Source organism: Herpailurus yagouaroundi, unplaced genomic scaffold (assembly GCF_014898765.1).
Source record: "Herpailurus yagouaroundi ecotype Mexico unplaced genomic scaffold, PumYag 28, whole genome shotgun sequence".
Taxonomy (NCBI): Eukaryota; Metazoa; Chordata; class Mammalia; order Carnivora; family Felidae; genus Herpailurus; species Herpailurus yagouaroundi.
This window is the reverse complement of record NW_024412376.1, coordinates 6,739,946-6,750,186: the sequence shown is the minus strand read 5'-3', so window position 1 is coordinate 6,750,186 and position 10,241 is coordinate 6,739,946. Positions and strand designations below refer to the sequence as shown.

At 43.3% G+C, this 10,241-nt stretch overlaps 1 protein-coding gene, 1 long non-coding RNA gene and 1 other non-coding gene across 4 annotated transcripts in view; 1 reads left to right on the top strand and 2 right to left on the bottom strand.

Moving 5' to 3' along the window:
- Positions 1–38: 38 nt before the first annotated feature.
- On the bottom strand, positions 39–4,636 carry LOC121020366 (uncharacterized). The gene is made up of 3 exons (XR_005786115.1): positions 4,177–4,636; positions 3,456–3,566; positions 39–311 (listed from the first exon to the last, which is right to left on the bottom strand). It is a non-coding gene; the product is annotated as an uncharacterized LOC121020366 (long non-coding RNA).
- Positions 4,637–4,817: 181 nt separating this feature from the next.
- PLPBP (pyridoxal phosphate binding protein) overlaps positions 4,818–10,241 on the top strand; it is a 19,053-nt gene continuing 13,629 nt past the window's right edge. Inside the window, exons 1-5 of one of the 2 annotated variants that reach the window (XM_040460052.1) lie at positions 4,854–4,970; positions 5,180–5,412; positions 7,201–7,308; positions 7,387–7,422; positions 8,052–8,127. In XM_040460052.1, the coding sequence (XP_040315986.1) occupies positions 7,258–7,308; positions 7,387–7,422; positions 8,052–8,127 (163 nt within the window). In that variant the 5' untranslated portion in view covers positions 4,854–4,970; positions 5,180–5,412; positions 7,201–7,257. Of the gene's footprint in view, positions 4,971–5,179; positions 5,413–7,200; positions 7,309–7,386; positions 7,423–8,051; positions 8,128–10,241 lie in introns of both variants that reach the window. The other variant, XM_040460007.1, reaches the window with a different exon arrangement.
- On the bottom strand, positions 7,741–7,813 carry TRNAT-UGU (transfer RNA threonine (anticodon UGU)). The gene has a single exon. It is a non-coding gene; the product is annotated as a tRNA-Thr (tRNA).

Below are 10,241 nucleotides of genomic sequence, written 5' to 3'. Positions count from 1 at the left end.
CTCCCTCCCTCCCCCCACCCCCTCACTTGTACGTGCTTTCTCTCTCTCAAAAGTAAACTTTAAAATATATATATATACATAAATATATTCAGACGAATACCCCCATCATCAATGTAGAAACAGTAAACAACTAATCTGTAAGCTTGGCATGACTCTGGGTAGGTGCTGTAGAGGTTGCTGATTTTAAAGAATCCATAGTGGCTGCACTTCCCCAAAGGGCAGAGATACCTTGAGTTGAGCCAAAACTCATTTTGATATCAATTTAGTGAGAAAGTCACAGTCTCTACTCCGGAAAGCCGCCCAGCCTAAGGCTGCCAAACAAAATACAGGGTGCTCCGTTCAGTCTGAATTTCACATGAACAACTAATAATTTTTAGTGTAAGGATGTCTCAAACACTGCATGAGACACACTAAAAATATATTATTTATATGAAATGCACACTTAACTGGATATCCTATATTTTTATTTGCCAAACTTGGCAACCCTAGCCCAGTCTTTCTGAGTTTTTTTTTTTTTTTTTAATGATGCTCCCAAACTTTTTCTATTGGTTTCAGAGCTGCTACGCAAATACTATAAACTTACAATTGAACAGGTAAGTTAAGAATGTAGTTACTGGCGTTAGACTGCCATGATTTAGATCCCTGCTCTACCATTTTTTAGGTGTATGGCCTTAAATTCTTTAACCTCTCTGAGCCTCAGTTTCCTCATCTATAAAATGGGGTGAGTGGAGGAAATGAAATAACGCATGTGAAGGGGTTAGCACTGTGCCTACTGTGGGTAAGTGCTCAGAAATAACATTTTCAATCATTTGGAAAAACAGGCCTAGGAAGCATACAACTATAAAGTGGGTACCACTATAAGATTACAGACTGCCCGGCACAGAGAGGGAAAGGGGAACAATATTAGAATGCAGCAAACAGTATTAAGAATACAGCTTCTACAGAAATGGCATATGTAAAAAGTAAGTAGGTTTGGTCCTGTGGAGAACTCCCAGTTCTCTGATTTAAAAACAGTTGAGGTGGGGCACCTGGGTGGCTCGGTCAGTAGTGAGCATCTGACTCTGGCTCATGTCATGATCTCTTGGTTCGTGCATTTGAGCCCCGCTTTGGGCTCTGTGCTGAGCTGACAGCTCAGAGCCTGGAGCCTGCTTCGGATTCCCGATCTCCCTCTCTCTCTGCCCTTCCCACGCACAAGCTCTGTATCTCTCATAAATAAAATAAGACATTAAAAAAAATTTTTAATAAAAAATAAAAAGAGTTGAGGAGGCTAGCAAAGCAAAATGCTAAGACCAAAATGTAAAAAGTAAGAAAATAAAGCCCATGGGTTGACCCCATAAAAGGCATAAGGGGAATTTAGCGACTTCACATTCATAGAAGTTGCATAATGGTTGGCTAGGTATCCTCTAGCTCCCCAGAGACCAGAGAAGAGGAAATTAGTTTGTAGAATGAAGTATTTTTTAAAAGATTCTACTTGAGATAAGACCAGCTAAAATTTGAAATCCAGAAAAGTAGTTGTGTGCAAATAGGAAATAAATCCAGGGATTAACATGAATAATATTTTCTCTGATGCTTTTCAAAAATTGGGGAGATTCTATGCTGTTTGGAGGGTTTAAATGTCATTCTAATTCTGTATGAAAGATCAAATGATCTCTAAAGGTCCTCCCTAGGTCTGTGGTTCTAGAATCTATATTCACATTTCAAAAGCCAAATGTGACAGTATGTTTGCTGAGGGATTGTTGTCATGGTTTCTCTACCTCAATTCATTTAAACTGGGGCACAGACATTATTTCTCCATTTCTCTTTAGAGCCAAGTAACCAGGCAACATTAATTTTCTATTATTTTATCTCTTTTTATCCCCGAAAGAATCACAGTATGCGCAGAAGGAAAACAGTTTTAAAATCCATGAATGCATTTCCCATAATTCAGGGCCTCAGACTATAGAGGTGAATTTTTTAAACACTTGATGGCCTTTAGGATGAATAAGTATACTAGATTTTTATAAAATTATATAATCTGTTCCTCTGGGTATTTGGCTTTTTAATCTTTCTCTTCTCCCCTTTATCCTTGCAAACTGTCAGAGCAATGTAAAGACAGTTGCTGGTGATGATGTGATTGTGGACTTCCATTTTTTAAGGATTAGGTGGTAGGGAAGAATGAAAGGTTAAATAAATTACATGGTTGATGTCCCAGAAAGAGGAAGAGAAGAAATTAAAAAGGAAAACCAGGAGAAAAAAGTGGAATACAATTCATTCAAAAGCATAGCTAAGAAGTAAAGAAATTGGAAAATGTGAAATGATGAGACCGGGGTCACCTTGATCTTTTTGCCTTTACTTCCATTTATTTCCATAGAGTTATAGAAGGTTAGCGATGAAAAGCATCTTAGAAATGAATCCGTAGTAAAGCCTGTCTTACTCATCCTGGTCTCCCCAAAGGTACCTTTACAGAGAAATGCCTCAATAAATGTTGACTGAATAGATAAGAAGGGTGGAGGAACTCACGTGTTGAACGTTTTTGCACTCGCTTTGGCAGAGCACTCTACTAAGGGTGTTAACACGTTATCTTGATTGATCCCCCCCTGCAGCTCTGAAGGAGATTGTGACTCCATTTTATAAAGGAAAAACTAAGAACTTCAGTAACTTATCCAAGATGCCAGTTCAACAATGAAGCCAAAATTCGGTGTGTCAATCCTGTGCCACCACTACCCAATCTTGGCACCACTATCCTTATTAACTTGAAAGTTCAGGGGCGCCTGGGTGGCGCAGTCGGTTAAGCGTCCGACTTCAACCAGGTCACGATCTCACGGTCCGTGAGTTCGAGCCCCGCGTCGGGCTCTGGGCTGATGGCTCAGAGCCTAGAGCCTGTTTCCGATTCTGTGTCTCCCTCTCTCTCTGCCCCTCGCCCGTTCATGCTCTGTCTCTCTCTGTCCCAAAAATAAATAAACGTTGAAAAAAAAAAATTAAAAAAAAAAAAAAAAAAGAAAGTTCAAATCACTCTCCTGATGCCTTTTTGGGAGCCATGCACACATTCAACAGTGGAGGCCGGGGTGGGGAGGTTGACCTTAGAATTCAAAGACGACACCTGACCTATGAAGTTACTCCTACTTGTTATCGTAATAACCTATCACCTGGATTGTACATCCTTTAGCTCTGATGAGGTGTTACCGTTTTTTAAATGTTTTCCAAATAGCGCGTCACTTTATGTCAGGTTCACCCAATGCTTCCTTTATACATCTCTTCAACATGGTCTCCATCACTGTAATCCCTTTTGTTTCACCAGTGACCACTGCCTAGCCCCAGACCTTTCGACTCCATCTCTCTAGAGCAAGGGTCTATTATATACACACCATGAATAATTATTCTAGTCATTTTTAAAATTTTTATCATTTTGTCAGGAGTAGAAATTATCAAGTCCAGAGCCATTTTGACAACCCTAATTTACAGATACCCCCAGTTACCTGGAAACAGAAACTTCCCCCAAAGTAGTTCTTGATGGCAAGCACCCTCGGTTCTGCTCAAAGTGATTTTCCGGAACACAACATATGAAATTTTATCTCAGTTCCTGGGGCCTGGGGAGATGGTAATAGAAGAAAGAATATTGCCCTTTATTTCCTGAAGATTTGAAGTAAGCCCAGTCACCCCAAGACAACCTGGGGGATGCACTTTGGCCCTTTCTCCAACATAATAGCGTCCCACTCCAGCCAGTTGAAACGTTTGAGAATCTTTAAACAGTACAGCCAAAAGCACTTTCCGTAACAGAATTCTCTCTACCCGCCCACAGCACCTACTATTTCACCATCTATTAAACTTCGTATTTTACTGTGTTAGCCTTTACATTGTTTGGCTCCTCGCCATGTTTATGACCTTCACACTGCCCAGAGCTGGACACATAAGGACACTCAAGACTGGACTGAATGTGTGCGGAGCTCATGCTAGGCGGTCCAAGGCCACCTGTGCCCTCTGATAAGGCAGCGCTACCGCAGGTGGTCACCAATCTCTTGAAATAATGGATAGCCCGAACTGGGGCATGCGGTAAGTCAAAACTCTGCACCGGGTTTTGTAAATTACGTACGCTTAAAAAGATCTCAGTAAGGTTTCCTATTGGTTACATACCGAAACCTTACCTTGGAGGTACTGGGTTTTAACGTGGTGTTTAATGTATTCATTAAAATGTCTTACTTTTTCTGCGCCTGTTGGTAATTCTTTGAATACATGTGTGGATCGCATCATATTGCTATTTGACAGCACTGGTGACAAGGATGACAAGAATAACCATATAAGTGAATCGTGCCGTTTCCTCCAGAAACTGTTTTCTGTCTCTTAAGGGTTCCTCACGAGCCTCATCTGAGACACCAGCAGCCATGTCTCCGGCTCTAGCAGCTTCGAACCCTGGTCCCCGCGCACAGAAATCTTAACTCACAGCTCTCTCAACGCCAGGGACCGGCAAAAATGTGGGTCTTTTAGAAAGGAACCAGGACCCCGGAACAGGCCGCGTTTTTTGCGTCAAGAAGCTCCCGCGGGGACGGGGACCGTGGCTCAGGCAGGAGGACTGGCAAGGCTTGCCAGGGGGCACCGGAACCACGTCAGGCCGGCCTCCCCACACCCACCCCCGCCTCCGGAGCGCCGCCTCCAGAGCGGGGCCAGGCTGTCCCCAGTAAGGCCGGGACGACCTCCCCAAGATGGCCGCCGCGGCGGGGTGGGGCCTCCCGCCACACTGCCCCCGTCCCGCCCCCGCGCTGCCCGGTGTCGATTGGGTGAGACGACTCAGTGGTGAGCTGCGATTGGGTCACACCAGCCGTGAACTGGGCGGGACCGGAAGGTGGTCTCTGCCTGGGGGGGCTCCCGGGTCTGGGGCTCTGCGTTCGTCCCGGGGGATGTGGAGAGCTGGCAGCATGTCGGCGGAGCTGGGAGTCGGGTTCGCACTTCGGGCAGTGAACGAGCGCGTGCAGCAGGCGGTGGCGCGGCGGCCGCGGGTGAGGAAGGGGACAGCGTGGGGATGGTGGGCGGCTGCTTTGAGGAGGGGGAAACACCTGCGTGGGAATGGGTCGTCACGGTGACGCAGAGGGGTCTCCCGGAGGGGCGGGAGCCGTCCTTCCGCCTTGACTTTGGCTCGGGTTGCAGAGCCCCCAAAACGCTTAGCGAACGGTGTCCTCAGCCAGCCACCTCGCCGTGAGTCTGTCAGGTTTTCTGGAGGTTGGCTTAGTTGGAGCAGAAGGTATCCACTACCCGGGAAAATGACCAGTCCCCCAGCAGCGTGACCATTGCCCGTCCCACCTCGTGTCGTGGCCAACAGCCTTAGCGGACAGGAGCAGCGCCAGTCCCGTGCCCAGAGGCTACAAGAGGAGACGTTTACTACAGGAGCACCCAGAGGAGGCCAGATCCCCAGATCACGTGTGTGGCAGCGTCTGACTGCTAGTAGGTGCTCAGGAACAGTCAGCTCCACCCGGAGGTGAAAGAGACGGTGGACGGGCCGGGTTCTGGAGACCCCAGAGCTGCATAGCACGTTTGGACTCGAGGGGGGCTGACATCCAATCCCAAGCAGTCTAGAGGGAGATTCCCCCCGCCCCTTCTAATATATTTTGTCTCCTCTGGGAATTTCATTAGATCAAGGGTCAGTGTCTGCTCCCCCTCACTGCAAGTTTAAGCCAATGGTGTGGAGTGAGACACAACTGAACAGAGAGGTCAGAGTTTCCCCCATCAAGCATTTATGGTGTCAGAACTCAGAATGCTGTTCTGGAGACAGAAGATCTGTATCAGTGTAGTCTTTCCTTGGCTTACCTTGAACTAAGTCACTCAACTGCTCTGGCCTGGAGTTTCCTCACCTGGATAGGCAACGGAATGAGCTCTGACTGCCTTTTAAGCCAGTCATTAAGGCATTAATGTTCTATGATTCTCGGCGATTCTCCAAGGAAAGCTAGGGATCTCCCTAATAAACATCACTCTGGGAAGTTCTCCCAGCATAACTCCACAGGTGGATGGGCCGCCTGTTCCACTTTTCTCTCTGGAAGTCATCAATTCGTCAACGTAATCCTAGGAGCTATGACGTGATCTCATAAAAGGCTGGTGATGCATCATCCCTCAGAAGGAAGCTGGAACTTTTTGCTAATGGATCTGAATCTTTAGAGCCTTTGAAAATACAGTGATTCTGTAAAAATTGCAGAGGGTCATCGGCTGTGTGAAAACTGAGCTATATGAGGATAGGTGGATCTCTTGTTGCCTCTGTATAGATTTGATTGCAGCAGAGTTCAGGGAAGCCCTGCTCTTTACGTGATGGCTGTAAGAGGGTCATATGGGCCTAACCCTCAGTCCAGAGTTTGTGGTGTCCCTGCCTCAGTTCTGCTGCTGGTTCTTAATTAGATTGAACAATAAATTACATAGCTACCCTACACAGGCCACTTTTGGGGGGGGGGGGCAATATTATTGAATATACCAGGACCAGAATGAGTTTCCAAAATTTAACCTTGGGGTTTCAGAAGCCAGAAGTGGTATCCCCTCTAGTCAGAGAGTAATGCCTTCCCTTAACAAACTGATTCTTAAACCTCCAAAGTTGGCATGCAAGAGCATCATCTGAAGAGTTTGTTTAAAAAGGAGATTCTCGGGGGCGCCTGGGTGACTCAGTCGGTTGAGAGTCCGACTCTTGATTTCAGCTCCAGTCATAATCCCAGGGTCATAGGATCGAGTCCCACATCAGGCTCCATGCTGGTCATGGGACCTGCTTAAGATTCTCTCTGTGTCCTTCTAACCCTCCTCCCCCACTTGTGCTCTCTCTCAAATTTAAAAAAAAAAAAAAAAAAAAAAAAAAAAATTTTTTTTTTAATTAAAAAAAAAGGAAATTCTTAGACTCCAGCCCCAGAGATTCAGAGTCAGTAAGTCTGGAGTGGTACCCAGATGATGCTGATGCAGTTGGTCAAAGACCGCATTTTAAGGAAATACTGCTTTTACTTACCTTCCCAGGTCTCCTGAGAGAGAACTGTGTTTTGCCAGGTATTAAAGTAGCTACCATATTAGATTTGGATGCCATGCATTTGAAAGACATTTGATCAACATTATTTGATACTGGTCCCCCTCCAGTATAAGAATAATGGAGCTTACCAAATGTCAAGTTAAGACCTATGCCAGCTGATCCTACAGGGTCTATCTTATAGAAGTCACTGGAATAATATTCCTAAACGTTCACCCATTGGGCTCTTTCTCTCTTGGCAGGATCTCCCAGCCATCCAGCCCCGACTAGTAGCAGTCAGCAAAACCAAACCTGCAGATATGGTGATTGAAGCCTACAGTCATGGCCAGCGCACTTTCGGGGAGAACTACGTAAGATCCCTTTTCCAAACTCCCTCTGGAAGAGTTGTGATTGCCAGGCTTCTCACTTGTTCTGTTTTTACCCTTCAGGTTCAAGAACTGCTAGAAAAAGCATCAAATCCCAAAGTAAGTGAATATCTGAATTCTTGAGTTTGCATCTAATCTTGGCTCCGCAGTTGAAAGTTAGACCCTTGTTGGTGGTTGGGTTTTATAGCAAGGTTGACTGGCAGTAGAAATGTCTCCGTTCACCTCGAGCTCCAAATAAATCTCAGCTAGATTTTCTTTCTTTATTAAAACTAAGACTATAGTCATCTCCTTTGCAGCTTTTTGGATATGGTAATTTAGGAGCTTGCTATAATCCTGGATCCTCTGAGATTGGAAAGCTTTACTCAGTTCATCTTTCTTGGGGTTTTTTTCATTTTTTGTTTTTTAAAGAAGTCTCCACACCCACCATGGGGTTTGAACTCATGACCCTGAGATCACAAGTCGCATGCTCTACCAACTGAGCCAGCCAGGTGCCCCATAATCAGTTCGCCCTTAATGGATGATATCTAAAAGATGGAGGGAGCTAATGGGAATAAGGAAGAGGAACAGAGCAGAAGCCTTAGGTAGTAGTATCCTTAGGAGCCCAGCTGAAGAGGGCGATAGCAGTTTATTGCGTAGACATGAGAAGTCAGAAGGGAGTGTGTAAGGTATTTGAGCCGGCATGGCCTTCATAAATTCTGAGTCAGACATGGTTACCTTTTTTCCTTCAGATTCTGTCTTCGTGTCCTGAGATCAAATGGCACTTCATTGGCCACCTACAGAAACAAAATGTCAACAAATTGATGGGTAAGATAAAATTCTAAACATGAAGACAAAATTTCTCTATCATTATACTACTTATGCTACTTTCTGTGAAAAAGAGAACAGCTTTTAGAATAGTCCTAATTCACCGTTTGTGTTTTGGAGTTTTGGGGAAAAAAATGTTAAGTGCTTAGTATAAGGAAAAAGCCTCATACCAAGAACAGAATGAATTCACCATTGACTGGGTTGTATGTACTTGGAAACCTACCCTACTTTGTGTTAGGTATCATTTGGTAGTCTTCCAAATAAGTTATAAGGAATTGTAGCCCATAAAATTATTCAGTGGGCAAGGGAGACATTTTTCTCCTTTTCCCTCTGGATGTAAGACTATGGTAAATGAAATATAATAATATACAGTAAATCAAATACAGTATATATTGTATATAAAATACAATATACAGTAAAGTACAATTAAGAATTAACTGCAAAAGAACTTAACCATATGACAATGACCTGTGGAGATCTGTCTGAGGAACTGAATACTTACTTCTCTCGAAGGTTTCTAAAATAACCTGTATTTTTTTAAGCAGCTTTTTTGAAGTATAATTGACCTGTAGTAAATTGTATATATTTAAAGTGCACAATTTGATTAGTTTTGATGTATGTTTGTACTTGTAAAACCATCACCACAGTCAAAATAGTGAACACATTCATCACCCCAAAAAGATTCCTCATGCCCTTTGTAATAACCCCTTCTTTCCGCTCCTCCCCACTCCCCTCCTCCAACACTACTTACCTGCTTTCTGTCACTGTAGATTAGTTTACCTTGCTAAGAGTTTTATATAAATGGAAATATAAAGTATGTACTTTTTTTTTGTCTGACTTCTTCCACTCAGCATAATTATTTTGAGGTTCATCATGTTGATTTGTGTATCAGTAGTTCACTCCTTTTTATTGCTTTATCCATTCACCCACTGATGGACATTTGGGTTGCTTCTAATGTGGGGCCATGACAAATAAAATTGTTACGGCAGTGGCGGAAAAAAAGCTGCTATGAACATCTTTGTATGGACTTTTTTTTTTTAATATTTATTTTTGAGAGAGAGAAGAAGAAGAAAGACACAGAGCACGAGCAGGGGAAAGGCAGAGAGGGAGACGCAGAATCTCAAGCAGGCTCCAAGCTGAGAGCTATCAGCACAGACCCCAACGCAGGGCTTGAACCCATGAACCATAAGATCATGACCTGAACTGAAGTCAGATGCTTAGCCAACTGAGCCACCCAGGCACCCCATATGGACTTCTTCTTATCTCTTAAAATAAATACCTAGGAGTAGAATGGCTGAATCTCACAATAAGTATATGTTTAATTTTTTTTTTAATTCTGAGAAAGTACACATAACATAAAACTTATCACCTTTAACTATTTTTAAGTATCCAGTTTAAAGGCATTAAGTACATTCATATTGTTTGCAGCCATCACTACTTTCTATCCTCTAGAACTGTTTTCCCCTCTCAAAACTGAAACCCTGTACCCATCGTGTATGTTTAACTTTCTAAGAAACTGCCAAGCCATCTTCCAAAGTGGTTGTGCCGTCGTACATTCCCACAAGCAGTGCTCGAGTTCTTCCACATCTTTGCCCACACTTAACACAGTCAGTCTTTTAATTTTAGCCGTTCTAGTAGGTATGTGGTAGTGTCCTTGCATTATCTTAATGGCTTATGATGTTGAACATCTTTTCACATGGTTGCATCTGTTTATCTTCTTTGGTGAAGTGTCTGTTGAAGTCTTTTGCCATTTTCTAATTGGATTTTTTCACTTTTAAGACAAGAGAATTCTTTATATATTCTGACTAGTCCTTTATCAGATACATGCTTTGCAAGTGTTTTCTTCCACTCTGTTGCTTGTCTTTTCATTCTCTTAACAGTGTTTTTTGAAGGGCCCAAGTTTCTAATTTAACGAAGCCCAGTTTATCAATACTGTGCTTTTGGTGTTGTGTCTGAAAAATATTTCTCTATAGTTCAAATCACAGATTTTCTCTTAGCAGTTCTATAGTGTTCAGTTTTATATTAAGCTTCATTATTCACTTTGAGTTAATTTTGTATGTGGTGCAACGTATGATTCCAAGTTCTTTTGGTTTTCTGGGGGGTTTTTTTGCATA